This window comes from Trachurus trachurus, assembly GCF_905171665.1.
Source record: "Trachurus trachurus genome assembly, chromosome: 3".
Lineage (NCBI taxonomy): Eukaryota > Metazoa > Chordata > Actinopteri > Carangiformes > Carangidae > Trachurus > Trachurus trachurus.
In genome coordinates, this window is record NC_139893.1 from 37618905 (window position 1) to 37638647 (window position 19743).

Consider the following 19743-nt stretch of genomic DNA (forward strand, 5'->3'; position numbering starts at 1 on the left):
AAACAGAGGACATCCAATTAAAACAAACAGGAATCAATTAAAAACTTAAGTTAAAAGGTCAGAACAATGGAAAAGAAAACTTGATTTACTCTTAATTTATTCCTAAATTAAAATCTTTATTGGTCTGTTCTAATTATTTCTCAGAAATGAGACATGATTTATAAAGGATAACCTTCCATCAATCCAGTTAGCATAACCCTTTTATCATTGCTGCCACTTTTAGAGCTGATTAGATTATTATGATGGAGCAAAACATTTGTCTGGAATTACTATGTGTTTAAGAGCAAATTCTACATCAAGTAAAACAGATCAGTGTAGCACACTATACAGTATCCACATAGCACAGCACAAGTATGTTCCAAGCTGTTCCAACAATATACAGTATTATACAACACCAATTGGTATTATTAGAGGGGAGAAATGATTGACTGAAATAACATTTTCAAACTTCTTTTCAGGAGTTGATATCACTGTTATATCACTGCAATTTTTATTTTTTATTTTTTTTTACCTCTTCCCATGAAATCATTGTGACAATGTGATTTATTCTTGATAGATAAAGTGTATAACTTCTTAAAACTCTTTTGATCTCTTCCAAACATATCACAGTGGAAATTAAACCACAATAAACCTTTAGAATTGGAATAAAAAGAGGAATGATCCTGAAAAAAAAACTCCTTCCAACTTTATGGGCAACAGTGTGTGTAATATCACATCCAATGCTGTTGATGTAAAGAGTGAAGAGAAGAAGTCCATGGACTGAGCCCTGAGGGACACCTGTTGGACCTCATTTACCAGCTCCCATCGCTCCACACTGCAACATAAACCTGAAGGCGGCCATCAAGTGATTTGCTGTTTGAAGAGACTATTTGAAAATGTCTGGCTTGTGAGTTGTGAATGGAGCTGTTTCAGTCCTGGTCTCTACTGTTTGATGTGCTCTCTCTGTAGCAGGCGGCTGGTCACTACCGTCCTCCTGATCCTCCCCCCTCTGAGCCAATCTCTCCTCTCACTGTCAGTCTGAGTAATGTAAGAGCTGCACTTCTTCCAAGTGTGAAATGGATCTAAAATGACTCTGAAATGAACTGCTGAGGGAGGCTCGAGCAGCTCGTCACAAATATGAAGGACTTCGGTCCGCACGGGGAAGGAGAGAGGCAGTGAGCGTATGTTTGGAATGATGCTTTTATGCTGATTAATCGTATCTTATCTCGTTTAATTACAGGATTTAAAGACACTTTAATGTTGAACGAGCAGTTAGAATCGTTGCCTCTTCTCCTCCAAGAAGTCACTCATTACCTTTGTTTCCTAAACTTGGCATCCCTGATATCTAGCAGATGAATAACCCCAAAAATGCTCAATTTGGAAATGGGAACACCTCCCACCTTTTTCCCCCCACAATTTCTTTTCCGCAAACATTCAGTTTCATTATTATCCAACCCGTAAAGCATTTCAGCTTCCCAGCCCCCCCCCACCCCCCCACCAATCTTGAACCGTTTCATCTCAATTCCAGATCTCCTACAGAGGTTCCGAGACATGGAATTCACTTCCTCCCCACTTGATTAAACTTTCCCATGTGTCACTTAAAAAAAATCTATGAAATATATTTTGCTATCAACATCTTAATAATATGTTTGACGTTTGTAACTGCTTGATATGTGTGTGTCTGTGTGTGTTATTCATGTGTAACATATTGCATCTGTTCATCTTTATGCTTATTTAGGAAAGTCCGCTTGTCAAGACCCTTGAGGGTTTTTTTTGGACTTCCTTGCATGTTTGCTATGTCTTTTTTATATGGTATTTTTTTAAACATGTGCTAAAGAAACAACAAACTCCTCTACAGTCCGGTCTGGTCCTACCTGTTGGAAACCTTCTCTGAGGTGACTCTGGTCCTCAGGATGGCAGAACTCCAGAATGTCTTTTCCCAGCAGGTCCTGAAGGACAGATAATCAGTCAAGGGTTCGTTTAGTCAAATCAATACATAAACAAAAAGGAAGACGCGACTGGAGCAGCAAGCTAACAGATGAGTTGGAGTGTTTTGTTGACTTTCTAGATCTGAATGTCATTTTGTGGTAAATTAACCAGCATGACTTCACACTCAGTAGTTTCTATATTTCCCTCTGATTTCGAAATGAAATGAATAATTCATCAAGTGTTTAAATGTTAGTTAGCCGATGTGAGAAAATGACAAATCACCGACTGCAAATGTTTTATGGAAAGGTGAAAGGTAAGTGATATTTAATATGAGAAGAGAGATAAATGTGTTGCAGGGAAGAAGAAAAACAAGGTCTGCAGGAACTGAAAGAGAATATTTTTAGCTCCAAACAGGATGCACATGTATGAGTTATGAATGATACTAGGACAACAGATGTGGAACTCTTTGTTTTGTTGTGGAGTAGCGGCGGAGGCTGCGAGCGCGGGCGCGTGCTGACTGGCCACAGGAATGTGTTTAACATACCAGCGTAGGAAACAAGTGGTTTTCATCTTGGTCTGCTTATTTCTACTGTCAGCACAACAAAAAATCATGTGCACGGCCGATAACGCAGAGTCATGGAGACTGTTTGTCAGGCTGGAGTTCATCTGAGAGCATAGCGTGACTGGAGCTGTGTAACACGGCCTCGCCATGACGACTCCATCATGGAACAGGCAGTGAGTTCTTTTAAGGTCGGAGGTCAAAGTGACTGAAAACAAGTGTTTGTGATTTACACAGGAAGACTTAGAAAAGTGCATGTGGCTCTTCTCTTGCATATTTCTATCTATCTATCTATCTATCTATCTATCTATCTATCTATCTATCTATCTATCTATCTATCTATCTATCTATCTATCTATCTATCTATCTATCTATCTATCTATCTATCTATCTGTCTATCACTGCATCATCAGTGTGTAAGTAGTTTTCAGTTTTTCTCTGGTCACTGGACACATCGGAACATTTATTGAAATGAAACCACATGAGAAATTCTGAATTATATATATATATTTTTAAATATGGTGGAGCTGTTAATAAAAATCCAACAGTACACACTGCTGTTAGCACCATCTTCACCACTGTGTTTTCACAGCTTGTTTTACAGATCTAATGAGCAGAGCTGTCAGATAAATGTAGTGAAATGTAGGAGTAGAAGTATAGACTAGAAAAAAAACTAGTACCTCAAACTATACTTTGGTTAAGTTTTCAAAAGTTTTCCACTGTTTACTGTAACACGGTGCATTCTAAGATTCTACTGTGTTGTTTTGTGCAACACAGTAGAATCTGGCCACTGCAGCAGTCCAGAGAAATGTGAATGAAAGTCTCTGTTTAAATAAGGAGATGAATGAGGAGAGGAGCACAGCAGCCAGATGATGATGCACATAATGATGTAAACAGAGGATTATTACTAATATAGGATCAAACATATTTATAAAAACCCTGGTTATGCAAAATAATATATTCTACTATGAAGTCAAATCAGGATGTGTGAGGAATATGGTGCAGGAACAAAATTAATTTCATCTGCATGAAACTTAAGCATCATTCCTACCTGTGTTAAGAATTTGCAATGCAACACAAAACCCCTTTAAATCTACTTTTACAAACCTGAGGCTGATAACCAATGACGTTGATGCAGCGCGGGTCCACAAAAGTGATGACACCGTCTGAGTTGTGACGCGACAGGAACTCCGTCGGCACCGACAGGCCGTTCATATCCATGGAGACGGGAGAGCTGGTCACCTGAGGGAGGCACAGACGCATCATTCAGCCATAGGGGGAAATGTTTAAGAAGGGAAATGAGAGTCGGAGCATAAATACATGAGTGTTTTGAACACTGAGTTACTGTTCACGCTGTTTACCGCTGGCATCGCACTCAGCCCCAGACTGTGTGACACACAAGGCTGAAACTGTTCCCTGTATTTGAACAGTGACTGTCAACAATGGCACAGCGCCAGCTCACAGAGACCGTGTCAGACCGACACCAACAACAAAGCATGTACGTTTCATTAACAGCGGAAAACACAACAAGCATGGACCATTACTTTAACTCAGTTCATATATAATGTTTCCCCATCAGACATGAAGAGGGGGGATGCAGAGAAACCATCTGAAGGCCTCACATTAGCTCCACCATTGACTATATGTATATACATCTCAATACATGAGAATATCATGGAAAAGTTCAATTATTTCAGTGATTCAATTCAAATAGTGAAACTCATATATTATATATTAAATTAGTTTCACACAATCTGAAATATTTCATGTCTGTATTTCTTTTAAGTCGAGACACTAAAGGCAAAAACATCATTTTTTCATGTACTGTACTGATCAATTTTGAGATTTTGGGCTAGTTTACCTCCTTAGCATGTCTTCTTCCAGAATAGTGGAAAGAAATGGTAGAAAATCCACATTAAAGTGGTTATTTTACTTCATTTTATTTTCTTTTGTCGGTAGATTTCTCCTAAATTCACCAAAAGTAACACGCTACAGTGTTGTCTGACTCATGTCATGTCAGGTATCGTTGTAAAGCTCTGTCTCTCCTGAACAATGATGTAGGCTCCAAAAATTGTCATTTCCTTTTTTTTCAGCAACAAATTGTAAAAGTATTTTACAGTACAAACCTTTAAAGGCCGTTTTCTCAATATGAGTTTTTCCTCAGACTCTGAGCTAGAAATCTCAACTTCAGCAGTACAGACACCAAACCTTCCAGTTTTATTCCTGTCTATATTCTGAAGGTTTTTACAGAGGGGATTGTTGATATATCATTCACAGCCTGATTTATACAACATTTAATTCCTAAAAACATGGCGAAATCTGATTTTCTCATTTACAGAGTGATAAAAAGAGATATCCAAATTCAACAAAATAAAACAAGAATTTTGAAAGTGGCTTCATCCATTCTCTTTCATTTCTTTTCTGGAAATGTACACACATTTGTGCATATTTAATTAGATATTGCCTCATTTACGTATTTAAATATAAAATTTCACAAAACTTGTAATACAAAAAATATTTGTCTTAATGTAAGTGATAAAACTTGGGAAGGTTCATGGTCATATCTGTTAGTTAAGATGTTTACCCCATTCACCTGTATTGTCTCACTTGTAGTGATTATGGATTACATTTAATGAAAACCCAAAATTCAGTTTGTCAGAAAATGAGAATAAAGTGAAAAAGTTACACACACCGACCTACACACACAACAACATACACACCTGCAGTCTGCCGATGGCCACTAGGCAGTATTTTCCGGTCTGACCCGCCTCTGTGTCTTCCTCTGGTATAGTCATACCTGGGGACAAGAGACACACGCATGATACACCTGCTGTGACACAATCATGTTGGAACAGGGAAAACAAACAGCATAAGAAAAACAACATCACAGTGAGACAGGAGAAATTGAGAAGCTTGTGGGAGAAATGGAACAATAAGCAGAAACACTTAGAAATATGATTCTGAAAAACTAAAGGAACAAATACCAGCAAACAAACACCAGTGGGCAAGTAGGAGACCGTCATCAGGAGGAAAGAGAACGGAAAATCGGAAAATAAGGCTGCTATATGGAGATCTAGAGGCTTATTTTCCTGACACATATGTGTAGAGAAAACTGACCCCAACAATAGCTATGCTTCCATCCTCATGTTTTAATGCTCATTAAGTTTTATCGAATTAAAAATGCCTTATGGAAACGGTAAAATTTGATTAAATGTCATGAATATCCACAAAAAGATCTCCTCGGATTTTCTCTCGATCGATAAAAAGCTTATGGAAACAGTTCTTTGCTGTATGAATGTGAGTTGTGATCAAGTTTTACATCAATTCCGCCATGTTTTTTCCAAATTTTCAAAGACGGACAGACAGGCTTTGTGTGAAGTGCCTTTTACCACAATCTTCCAGAGCAGATTGGAGCGCTGCCGTTCCCAAACCACAGGTCGCCTCCACTGTCGTGTATCAAATAGCTAATACTATTAACTACTATTACTACTATGATTCTGGGTCAGGGTTTCGTACGTAGCAGAGCAGCTCCCTGGCTGCCATCTATTGAAAATCAGCCCTTGAAAGAAAAAAGAGAAGAAAAAAAGAGAAAGAAAAAAAAAAAGCTAACACTGCATCTTCATCAGAACGTTGTTTACATGCCATGAGTTGGCGCATTAGCACTATTATAACTAGTGCAATATTTGTTGGTAGATGTGATCCATTGCTGTTGTTCGTATGGCTCAGTGGTTTCCAGGCAACAACTCACATGGCTTGTGCGCATTTGGTTTTGCAATTCAGTGTAAAAATGAATTGAAACACTTTACAATGCAAGAAAGGTGTTCGATACACCAAGCATGTGACGTCATAGTTTTTTTTATATCCTTTTTTAAAGCTCTAGAAACACACTTTCACTGGCTTTATTCATATTAAAGGGATACTTCACCCAAAATGGATAATTCACCAATTTTCTACTCACTGTCATGCCAAGGAAGGGTTTGGAGAACTTTCAGAGTTATCAAAAGGATTTTCATAAGGGCGGCGGGTAGAGCTCACTTTTGAATCGTCCAAAACACACACTATGAAACATCCAGATACCTCCATACTGCTCGTCTGTACTGACCCAAGTGTCCTGAAGCTGCAACATGAAAAAGTTGTTCAGAAAAAATTAATTTGCTCTCTGTTTTTAGCCTTGTTGTAGCAGTACAGTAGCTCCCAGTGGCTGCGTGAGATGTGCAAGATTTGCTGCAAGATTTTCTTCTGTGTTTGCATCATGCATCCAATGTTTTACAATATGTTGTTTTCATGTGGCGGCTTCAGGACACTTGGGTACAGACGAGCAGTATGGAGGTATCTGGATGTTTCATAGTGTGTGTTTTGGACGATTCAAAAGTGAACTCTATCCGCCGTCATTATATGAAAATCCGTTGCCAGCCGGACCCCCCCTGGAACCCTAAAAGCGTTTTGATAACACCGAAAGTTCTCCAAACCCTTCGGTGGCATGACGGTGAGTAGAAAATTGGTGAATTATGGGTTTTGGGTGAAGTATCCCTTTAATATTTTTAGCAATCTTCCGTTGACAACACAGCTAATGACTAAGCCAATGTGTGAGCAGTAATCTGGAGAATTCCTCAGATAACATAATATCTAGAGAATGGCTTTTTAGCAAATCAGCCCACAACCGGTCACGTTCACACTCTGCACACTCTACAAACAAGGCTTTAATTACATTAGTCACAGGGGATTATATGGTCGAATTCCCTAAAGCACTGTCATGACTGTGGTGCAATAAACCCACTGAGCTAAGGAGGAGCAGTGGTGGTAATGGACGAGGACAAACATGGAGAAGAAGCTCTTCGGAAATTGGGAAGTACAGAATATTATCATGGACTCTAATGCTGTAATCCGTGAAACAACACACAGAGGACACAGTCATGTTGGCCACAGGCAGGGAGGAGGTGGGGGGGCAGGGAGTTTTGATGGTGTGCACATCCTGGGACAAACACCTTTTACATTCTCTCCGTATAGACTTTCATATTAAACCTCATAACCCGCATAAATCCAGATAAGGATTCCTGCAGCCTGTTTTTAAGTGATGCTGGATGTAGATTCCTGTTGAGCACGAGACAGCCCACAGACTCTCTGCCTCTTCCTGGCTTCATTCTTCAAAGATAATGAATTTTTTTTTTCTCCCCCAGACCAACAGCGTATTGAGGATCAGGGTCCTGGAACCGGGACTGTGTTCTGCTCCCGATTCCAGTAACCCTCATCTGAGGCTTACGAGTAAAGGATTTTCACTAACGACATTGAATGTTTTGGACCGGCTCTGAGGACAAAACTGTTACTGGTTCTGACGTTTATTTACTGCAACGCAACATTCACAGTGCACCACTTGTTTTCACGAGGAACGACCTCATTAACCTGCCATCAGAACAGCTCATTTGGATAAACACAGAATATCCATCTAGTTCTCCTGATGGCCTTCAGCCGAGGCTGAGGAACCAGTTGAGAGAACGTTCTGGGTGGTGATTGATTTCACGTATTACCACAGAAAAATCAGCTCTGGCTTTGGCCCAGACCGACCCACGGTGCTATCGGTTTTTGGTGCCACCAGGGCGTTGTTTTGGCAGTTGAATATCCATGTCATCACTTGAGACCTAGCTTGCTAATTAGCATCGCCATGACACTGTCATTAGCCCAGCCCATCCACCAGAGATGGGGACTCGAGTTTGCGACTCGAACTCGAGTCGCACTTAAGTCGCACCCACAGAGACTTCAGACTTGACTTGGACTCGTGTTTTGAGACTCGTGAACAATCTTTATTTTTTTTGGCTCGTGCCTCCCTCCTGACAGGACGACCGACAATCTTTTTTTTTCTTTTTCTTTTTTTTGTTTTGCCGTTAACACACACTAGTGGAGCAGCGCCACATGGCCGGCAACGTTATTCAGATGGAGGTTAGATCTTCATATTGAACTCCTACAGAGTGCAGCCAAACACCAGTGTCTAAAGAGAGAGGAGCAGCAGAGCTCCTCTGACAGCGCAGTCAGCTGCTGTGGGTGAGTGACAGGCGACTGTGAACCGGCTTTTTTTTTTCTTTTTAATAGCGGCACCGTCCATAGCCTACATGCACAACGCCCGTTTGTTGTGAAACTTTCCTTCACGGGGACTAGCTGCTGAATAACGGGCACATATCAGGCTACTGTAGGATAAATCCTCCTGTTTATTTATGTTTTTGCTGCGAAATATGACTGAAGGCTCATATGGAAGTCTGTAGCCTACGTGTCGACACGCCCCCATGAGTTGACAGAGCTAATTAAAAAAATAATAACAACGATGCGGTTCCAGAAAGGTTTTGCTGCACATAAAGATGTGAGCTATAGGTACCATCCAGATCTAATGACCTATAATTAACAGCCTAAATCATTTTCCATGTTGTTCATCTGGGTTTTCTGAATTCAACAAAGCAAAAAAAAAGAGAAAAGGCCAGTGCAGAGGGGCAGAGCAGCCTTGATTATTTCTTGACTCAGAATACAGTTTCCTTTAAAGGAAAGCTTTCATTGTGTGTTTTCTTCATATTGCATTGCAATATCCTGTTTAAAGTGATCATATAATAAACAACTAATCAATACTGTATAGATAAAGGAGTGATAATAACCTACAGTAAATGCTTTGAATCTCTTAGATATAGCTGTGCAGTATCTTTAGTAGACCGGGTAGCAGCAGATGATAAAGGGTCATTACAACCAGAAGAGACAGGAGACTTTTATTTTTTAGAGACTTGAGACTTGACTTGGACTCGTGACCAAAGACTTGAGACTTGATGAAGTCTCACCCCTCAAAGACTTGAGACTTGATGAAGTCTCACCCCTCAAAGACTTGAGACTTGACGAAGTCTCACCCCTCAAAGACTTGAGACTTGACTTGGACTTGCAAAAAAAGACTTGTGAACATCTCTGCCATCCACTAACTGGGTGATTGAAAGCCTCTAACTGAAGGACAATTAACCAGTTGCACGGGTTCTAAACATGACAAAAAGATCAGACCACATAACTCCAATCCTCCGCAACCTTCACTGGCTACCTGTTGTCTTCAGAATTCGATTTAAAATACTCCTTCTGGTCTACAAAACACTACACAGTACCTATTTGACATGCTATCAGCTCACAATCCCGGTCGACTGCTCAGGTCACAGAGTAGAGATCTCCTCCATGTGCCCAGAGCCTTTACCAAATCAGGCGACATGGCCTTTAGCATCTATGCACCTAAAGAGTGAAATAGTCTACCACATGATCTCAGAAATGCTCCGACGTTGTGCTCCTGCAAAGCCAAACTTAAGACTTTTCTGTTTAGCTGTGAATTTCCTTAAATGTCTTTGTGTGTATGAACTTCTGTGTATCTATTGCTGTTTACTTTTAATATGTTGTCCTATACGTAAAGCACTCTGAACTGCTTCTGCATGATATGGTCCTATATAAATACATTTGAATTGAATTGAATTGAATGGGCCGTGCCGATTGGCCAATCAGCCGCAGTTCTGTAGGGACTCACCCCTCCCGTCGGCAAAGTGACGGTGGCCTCCGTCACTTTAAACTTGTTTACCACGACTGGGACGACTGGAAGTATTTCAGGAGTATGGAGCGATGAGGTGAGGTCTAAACCATTTTACGATACGTCTGCTGTTTCCTCCTCCTCCTTCGTTGATTTATTTATGAACACGAAACTCTTGAAACGTGCTCTCTGGTTGGCTAGATTTCCCGTTTGGGCTGCCGTACAAACATGGCGGCCCAAGATGGCAACGCTCTCTAAAGCAAGACCCTTGCTATATGTAGATATAAAAGAAGAATTATAAGGCTACGAAAACCAAACACATTTTATTTTATAGCGATTATACACTTATACAAATATATTCATGGGTAGTGAAAATTATTACACACTGGACCTTTAAAAGTAAGGGAGTTAAAGTCCTGCTCTCTCCTGATGACCAAACATCAACTTAGAAGCTAAAACTGCAGTTCCTCCAATAACCCCTCGAGCCTAGACATAACATAGTCACAATTTGGACTAAAACATGTGACGATGTGATGCAACCAATTGCCCTTCATGGTAATTGTCTCAGCTGTCAGCAGGTCATGACCCTCAGCGATCTGATAACAGCCAACCTCGGTCCAGGTCTGTGTTCCAGCCAGTAATCAGAATAAACCAAGTTATTAAATTAACAAAACATGCCTATCCGGAACAATGGATGAATCGGACCAAAACTGAAAACAAACTTTATTGCTATCTGGCCCCGACCCATGGAATGGATCTAAAGTGGCAGATCCTTTTTGGGAGATAGAAAGCAGAGACACATCCTGACCAAATAATACAGACTGCTCTAATTCTAGAGAAAGGACAACACGGGGCCTGGCTGCAAACGGAGGAAAAGACGCTGCTGTCACTGCACACAACAGCTGAGGTGGAGACAGAGTCCTCTTCAAATGTGACAACTATAATAACATCAGAGTGGAGGACAAGGAAAAGCAACAGGTCTATTAGGAAACAGACACGTAACACACTCAGCTGCTCTGTATGAGAGCGACAAATAATTAAAACATCACTGAATGTGACAAATAATCATCCTGCATGTAGTACACATCTACACACACACATATGCACACACTTGGCAACCCTGACCTTCATGCCAGTAAAGCTTATTGAATTGAATTGAGAGAGAGCGAAGTGTGAGGCCACGAGTGCCATTTAATAGGCATTTCTCATTAAGAGTGAACACTTATTTTTCCATTTTGCTTTACTTGAACTTTGCAGCATGAGAGCGGTAATGTAGTGGCTGCCACGGCCACTGCTCCTTTATCATGTTTATACGTCATGTTTTCATCACTAGGCCTCCACAGTGTAAGAATGTTTTCAGCCACTGTACAAGACTCTGGTGACACATTCTCATTCTCGACTTCTCAACATCAGTCCAAGAATCTTTGTATTAACATTTACGATACAGAAATGCTCATCACTTTTGGAATGTAATAACCAAATGACTGGATGTGATATAATTCAAGCGCCTTGAATATGTTGCTACTGCTTTTGACGGTATTGGTAATATGTTTTTATAAAAAGGATAATGATTAGAATATGAGAATTAACATTACTTCTTTATGCAGTATTTCTTTTTACAGCTAGTGTTGTGTTCCTATCTGACAGTTTCAAATGCAGTGTCTAGAGGTCCACATATACAACTCATGAAAACTACCACAAAGCTACCAGTCTGAAATGGTTATCATGCCAAACTGTGAAGTAGAGAAGTCTAGCAAGTCAAAAAAACTACCGTAAATTCCGGACTATTGAGCGCACCTGAATATATGCCGCACCAGCTAAATTTGAAAAGAAAATAGATTTTGTAGATAATAGGCCGCACCTGAATATAAGCCGCAGGTTTTTCATGTTGTAACATGAGATATTTACACAGAAAGACAGTGCACGTAAGATGTGTGGAACTATACAAGTCCACTCGCTTTTCCGCTGTTTTGGTTACGCTCCTAGCCATGTGCATTTGTTAACAATGAAGCCGGCGAAAAATCAATAAATGGAGCGGTGGATAACGTTACATAGCATATACGATGTTACGGCGTGTGTGTTTGTGTAGTCTTAACCATCATGAACAAAAGATTACGGAGCGCGTTTGTGTCACGGTGTGCAGAGACGAGAGCTGGGACACCGGGGCAGCCAGGTACAGTAGGCTGAGTAGTAGGTGATGTTGCAAGGTTGGTTTTCAGCTGTGAGACGCCAGGTGAAGGCAGAGAGCCTCCGTTCTCACTGTAACAAGTCACAAGTCATGTAGCGAGTTAACCGTCACTCCGGAGCTTTTTAATTAAGGTAAAAATGTAGCTGAGCCACGGGGGAAATCCTGCTTAGTTCCTGACATGCTCTTTTTTTTCTAACTGTGCCTGAAAATCGGCAGTACGGCACCAACACGGCATCAACACAGCACCAACAGACAGTAACATGCCTGGTTAGAAAATAAAACACTGCACCAAAACTCAAAACTAGTGTCTTCTTCGGCGCATAATCTTTCCCCACATGTCTGTCTCACTTGCGCTTCCTGCTAGAGCGCCCCCCCCCCCCCCCCCCCCGGAGGCCGTTAGCCAGTAAAAATCTATAAATTAGCCGCATCGTTGTATAGGCCGCAGGGTTCAAAACGTGAGAAAAAAGTAGCGGGTTATAGTCCAGAAATTACGGTAAATAGAAATTGCCAGTTCGTCAAATTTGGACCGGGAAGAGGAGCTTCGAGAAGCTTCCGCTACAAAACAAGCTTGAAATATAGACTTATTTAATTTTTTTCGGGACAATTTCGCATTTTGGGGCTTCAATACAAGACGGACATTACATACGAGCAGTATGGAGGTATTTGGATGTTTTTTGGTGTGTCTTTTTGTTACGAAGAAAAGTGGTATCCATTTGCAACCGTTATACTGACATGCACTGCTACGCCGAGACCCCCTGTAACTCAGAGAAGCCACGGAGGACTCTGAAGCTTCTCCCAGCCCTTAGTCCACATGAGGGTGAGTAGATAATGAGTGCAATTTGAATTTTGGGTGAACTATCCCTTTAATAGGTAGGCTAAAACTAACCTTTTTGGAACACTGCTTCTTTCTTATGTAATTATATGAATCCTCTGCAGCAAGAGAGTAGGAGCAGCTCCACATAACTGTGGTTTTCCATTAAGGTCCAAGAACATAAAAATTAAATCTGTATCCGACACCAGAGACAGGCCGGAGTGGAATTTTTGATTTGCGACCGGAGGACCTAATTAACACCACCCCATCACCTCAACCATTCATGTAGATTCGTGGAGGAATTACTAATGATAGCACTGTCAGATGAGTTTTATTCACCCAGATTATAATACATCCCGGTCTGGATCGTCTCAGTGATACTGAGGAGCATCCACGGTCCTCGGGGACGAGTCTATAAAAGGATACGGAGGTTATGTGATCACATCCTTTGTGACCTGGTTCTTTTTTTTGAATGTGAAGTAATCACTGTTTTTTATTTTCCTTAAATTCCTTTGCTAGCCTGCGATGGCTATTCATCACACAGTTGAAAGAGATGAGATTCCCTCTGCTCCTCTTAGCATAAAAACAAAACCATGACTCCATCCTCCTCACTTGTGGCAACATTCCTCTTCTGTAACACAGTTCAGTTGGCGGCCATTGTGCTGGCCCCCGAACGCGCGACGTATTATTTTGTGTCTGCAGCGCATCTCTCTGCTGTTCCATCTGCAATTTATGAGCGCATGTGTGCATGTGTCTGGTGATTGTTTGCCAGCAGCTTTGTGTCCAAAATATTCCACAGGAGTATTTTTAGTGTGAGGAAGTGAACCATGTGTCATTGATTTCTAACTACATGTGGTGTGTGTGTGTGTGTGTGTGTGTGTGTGTGTGTGTGTGTGTGTGTGTGTGTGTGTGTGTGTGTGTGTGTGTGTGTGTGTGTGTGTGTGTGTGTGTGTGTGTGTGTGTGTGTGTGTGTGTGTGTGTGTGTGTGTGTGTGTTATTCCTGGAACTATTCCAGCGTGACCTCAGAGTTCTAAGAGGGGATTTAGTCGTGTTTTACTTCATGTGGGTCATTTCCACCAACGGGCCTCACCACATCGGCCCTGTACACACCTGGTCTGACACCGCATTCCAATCACTGTCTTTGTAAACATGCTGTGTGTGTGTGTGTGAGAGTGTGTCATGAAGTCAGAGAGTGCATCTGTGGATTAGTGTGTCCTCAGACAGATCAGGTTATCGGGCTCAAGCTCTGCTTTATGGTCTCTCTCTCTCTCTCTCTCTCTCTCTCTCTCTCTCTCTCTCTCACACACACACACACACACACACACACACACACACACACACACACACACACACACACACACACACACAGTTTTAGAGATGCCCTGTCAGAAATGTGTTTTCTCTCCTCCACTTCACACACTAACTTTAAGTTGACCACTTGTGATTGGATCACCTGGGAGGGATGTTTAACCCTTAAGAGTCTATGGTGTTTCCGGTAATCCTTTATAATAAGTACACAGTATTCAGCATTAGTTAAAGGGATAGTTCACCCAAAATTGAAATTTCACTCATTATCTACTCACCCTCATGTGGACTAAGGGCTGGGAGAAGTTTCAGAGTCCTCCGTGGCTTCTCTGAGTTACAGGGGGTCTCGGTGTAGCAGTGCATGTCCATATAACGGTTGCAAATGGATACCAACTGTCTTCGTAACAAAAAGACACACCAAAAAACATCCAAATACCTCCATGCTGCTCGTATGTAATGTCCATCTTGTATTGAAGCCCGGAAATGCAAAATTGTCCCAAAAAAAAATTAAATAAGTCTATATTTCAAGCTTGTTTGTAGCGGAAGCTTCTGGAAGCTCCTCTTCCCAGTTCGTCCAAATTTGAAGAAGAGAAGCTTCCGCTACAAACAAGCTTGAAATATAGACTTATTTAATTTTTTTCGGGACAGTTTCGCATTTCGGGGCTTCAATACAAGCCGAACATTACATACGAGCAGCATGGAGGTATTTGGATGTTTTTTGGTGTGTCTTTTTGTTACGAAGACAGTTGGTATCCATTTGCAACCGTTATATGGACATGCACTGCTACACCGAGACCCCCTGTAACTCAGAGAAGCCACGGAGGACTCTGAAACTTCAATTTTGGGTGAACTATCACTTTAAGCATCAATAAACACTGAATTCTTCATTTATAATGCATGAATACTCACTAGTATGTATAAATACATTTAGTGCTTATCAATGATGAGTAAAACATTTTTAACTGTGTTTATAAACTTCATACTAATGAGTATGCATGTGTTATAAATGATGAATTTAGTATTTAAAGCTTAATAGTGTGTACTTATTATAAAGTGTTACCGCATTTCCTTCTGTGTGTCTCTTGCCTGGTCTCCTTGTGTTTTAATGCTTGTACTGGTTCTGTAGTGGTGTCACATGAATGTAGAAAAAGCTATATGATCAGAAAAAGGAAGGAGAACAAACAATGGGAAAGAAATTTCACATATATTTGTTGGAAACACACATACAATTATCATAAACCTCTTTTTAGACACTATGTAACTGTTCTTTGAAGTCTCGGGGATTAGAGGGAAAAGAATAAGGGCTCTGACATATCCACTGGGTGCACAGGACTTTTTGTCTTGTTTCCTGCAGTGAACAAACTTCCTCCTTCCACATGAGGCTCATGTCTTGGTCTTAGCTTGTGTAAGGTATGTAAATTGTAATCTACACATTATTTATTACATTTACAACTGATTGGACGATAATCACGATCATACGAGGCAACAGAGGACACAGATGTTTGAGGCAGGACTACTCCGCTTCTAGTTGAGCTACAGACACACCAGTAGACTCTTTGTAAAAGCCAAAGTGTCCCGCTTTCAATAAAAAAAAGAATTCAACGCTATCATTGGGGATCTGGGGATGGATGCGAAAGAATAATAATAATAACACCCTGGCCATCGTGTACGATGGCACTGACCTCAAAAGGTTAGTATTAACACTAGCTGCCCTCATGGCTGTCAGTCCCTGCACATATGGATAACGTAGGGCAGGGATAGGCAACCTTTGTGACATGGAGTGCCGGTTTGAAATTTTCTTGTCAATGAGTATGCCACTACAATAAAATGTGACACAAAATACATAAACAACAAAAAAAATCCCAGTTATGTTGTTTTTGTATAGATAAAATCATTTAATCTATATAGCCCACATCTAATCATATTTTGAAGATATTTTCCCGTTATTCTCAAGAGGAACCTGGATCCAAGTTCACAACACTGATTTTCAGAAAATTGGCCTATGAAAACATATTGCAGTGGGAGGAAAATGCTGAAACAGAGACTACAGTCCATCCAGAATATATGGATAGATAAAATCATTGTAGCCCACATCTAATCATATTTTGAAGATATTTTCCCGTTATTCACAACACTGCTTTTCAGAAACCTGGCCTATTAAAACATATTGCAGTGGGAGGAAAATGGGTTGCCGACCCCTGACGTAGGGTGTAGGATACATAAAGTGGAGTGAAACCCCAGTTGTAACAGAGGAACAGGGTGAATGGTGCACATTACCAGTTTGTCCAGGAGGACGTTCTTGGTGCAGCACTGGTTGTTCACATGAACTCACAGATGAGTAACAAACAAAAAGAAGCCAGTAGGACCTCCACACAGCTGGCCAATCACAGCGTGACGCGGATGTGAATGTTAGTTCTGGGAAGTTACAGAAAATGGACAACACGTGTCACAACACACCAGAAAGGTGTGGTGGACGGTGGACAGGGGTTTCCAGTGCAGCTACGTACGTACAGACTTTAAACTACACTCACATGTATGGTTGTAGAGAGGTTATGGATTTTACTATTGTGTGTCTGGGATTCATTTCAGTGAAGATTACACACATTTATTCTAACTCAATAAAACTGAGTGAGAATAAACTATAGTGTGTATGTGTGTATGCATCCATAGGGGTGAATGAACACAGTGGAGCTTTTACTAGTGGGATCAGTTTCAATCTTTTTATGGGATATAATAATATAAAGATATAATAATATCACCACGTTTCACTTTGTTTGGACTTGTGCTTTATTTCCTGTTTTACTGTGTTCGCTCACCCCTGCTGCCTTCCTCCTGAGTGTGTTTGACTTCTCTGCAGCTTTTCAAAAGTTTCCTTTTCTTCTTGTTTAGACTCACAGTTTTGCCTTAAATCTTCAGGTTTTACACAAACTACATCAGCTGAATTTGTTGACTTAGATTAATTCAACCCCCTAACTGTGACAAAATAAACATCATTTTGTTTAGATGAGTTCTTAAAACAGGCAAATCCTAAAGTTTGCACATTGCAAAGTATCAGTATGACCATGGAAACAGTGAACGTATTCTTGTTTTAAGCATAGCTTTTGTGCAAACACAATAAACATACGGGCCTAAAGAACAATAAAAACTGCATTCCCACTCTCTTCCCTCCATCCTTCCCTCATCCCTCTCTATTCAACCAGTGCATAACCTTCCACGTCTCATTCCAGGTACTGTCCTGGGGGCAGGTAACCAGCTCGGGTAGGAACCCCTACTCTGAGTCTCCCTCCAGTGGCCTCCACTACGTCTTCTCAACCTTCCACTTCCATCTATCCATCTATCCATCCTCAACAATTCCATCCTTCCACATTGTTGTGGCGTGCTCCTTTCTAGTTAAAAGAAGTTCCTGGGAAAATGTAGGAGGCAGGAACTGTACAGGAACGTCCTCTCAGCCGCTGTGTCTCCACTGTAGAGTAGGACCTATATAGGACCTGCTGCACAATTGAGGCGACGTAATGTGCAACAGTTTCTTTCAATGATCGGACTTAAAGGGAAACAGAGATCAAATAATTTTTTTCCAAACAACTTTTTCATGTGGCGGCTTCAGGACACTTGGGTCAGTACAGACGAGCAGTATGGAGGTATCTGGATGTTTCATAGTGTGTGTTTTGGACGATTCAAAAGTGAACTCTATCTACCGCCATTATATGAAAATCTGTTGGCAGTCGGACCCCCCCTGGAACTCCTAAAGCGTTTTAATGACTTCAAAAGTTCTCCCAACCCTTTCTTGGCATGACGGTGAGTAGAAAACTGGTGAATTGTCGATTTTGGGTGAAGTATCCCTTTAATCGTTTTGTATGTAGTGATGTATGTTTTTTAATTTAAAAGAAAAAAAGTTTCAATCGTTGTGCAATCGTTGTGCGTGTTTTTTCTTCTACAGCTCTTGTTGTTTGTGTTTTTTCTGGCAGTGTTAACACTTTCTAATGCTGGGTTTTTAAAAATGCTGCTTATGTTGTGGATTTCTCGAGGCGTCCCATCCCGCTTTGCAAATCCCCATCAGCACGGAGTAAACCTCAAGCCCCACCTGGGAGTTCACCAGGGCCACTCAGAGTACTGTACCTACCCCGAGGTCTTATATCACGCCTGCCACCACCAAAAGCAGTCACATGACACAGATGACAAGTGAAGCTTCACATGTCATCAGCTTTATCATACATAGAGCTCCAGACTGCGACCAATTTGGGTTAGAATTAGAAGGAGAGCGGAGCGGCATGTGGGAGGAGAGCGTCCTCCCGTGTTTTAGCTGGGTCGATATAAGGGAGCTTTATTTAAAAAAATAAAAAAAGCTGAGTTTTCCTCTACTACAGCTGACCAGCTGACCTGTCACCATCTCACAGTGCACCCTTCATTAATATAAACTTCAACCTCAAAGCTCTCTGTCCTCAGACCGACCAGGTTGTCCATGTTGTCCCTGATGATCACACAGGGACAACATGGAGCTGCTTGTGTGACAGGTTATTGAGTTTTATAAATGTTTACAGCAGGTGTTCAACAAATCAATACTTCTGTGATTGAAAGTAGTTAAATATGTAATTCATATCAGAGTTAATATCATAATAGTGTAGTGGCAGGAAAGACCAATTCACCTGTATCAAATATTGTGAATAGGCCTAGAACAACTTATTGCTTGTGTCTGTTGATTTTAAAAAGTTGAACTATTTCCATGTATGATCCATACTGGGTCACATTAGAAGTCAGCTTAAAGTCAAAGGAAAAATGTTTAGGGTGTTTTTATTAAAAATGCGTCACATTGGACCCTCAACATTATTTAAGGGTTAAAAAACATATTATTTAAACATTTTTCATTGTGCCCCTAAAGTAGGAACTAGTGTAGAGCCCTGTATAAGCAATGTTCAGCTTTTTATGTTATAGACCCTATACCAAAGGAAATTTTGGTTCTCAGGAAAATCGCCGATTATCAATTAACCATTAATCGATTGGCGGTCAACCAACTAATGATTAATGAATTAGGCCTAATTGATCATTTGCATCCCTACTCACAACCCAAAGTGACGCCATAGCGGCGTGCATTTAGTGGGACACAAAAATTTGGGTGCACCTAAATTTTGTGCTGCTGCACCTAAAAATAAAAGTTAGGCGCACCAGTGCAACTAATGCAAAAAGTTAGTCTGGAGCCTGATACATCTAAAATGACACACACACATATCAATACACTTGTCACACACTTCCAAAGCCTCTACCTCCCACGTGTCAGCACCGGAACGCACTGCGGCAAATCTCTGCTGCCTGACCACAGCTGCTTGTGTACGGAGGAAAAACCCACATACATTTACAGAGACTAAACTTCCACAGCCGCTCAGGACCGGATAGCGGAGCAGGTTGTGATGGAACAGCTTGTGTGGTTCTGATCCAGAGCACCGCACACA

General features: G+C 41.0%; 1 protein-coding gene across 1 annotated transcript in view; it reads right to left on the bottom strand.

The window, feature by feature from the left end:
• Positions 1-19743, bottom strand: part of arnt2 (aryl-hydrocarbon receptor nuclear translocator 2) — a 108627-nt gene that overhangs the window by 28373 nt on the left and 60511 nt on the right. Inside the window, exons 9-11 of the mRNA XM_083995467.1 lie at positions 5188-5264; positions 3575-3709; positions 1854-1928 (exon numbers count right to left, since the gene is read on the bottom strand). Of these exons, the coding sequence (XP_083851593.1) occupies positions 1854-1928; positions 3575-3709; positions 5188-5264 (287 nt within the window). The remainder of the gene's footprint in view (positions 1-1853; positions 1929-3574; positions 3710-5187; positions 5265-19743) is intronic.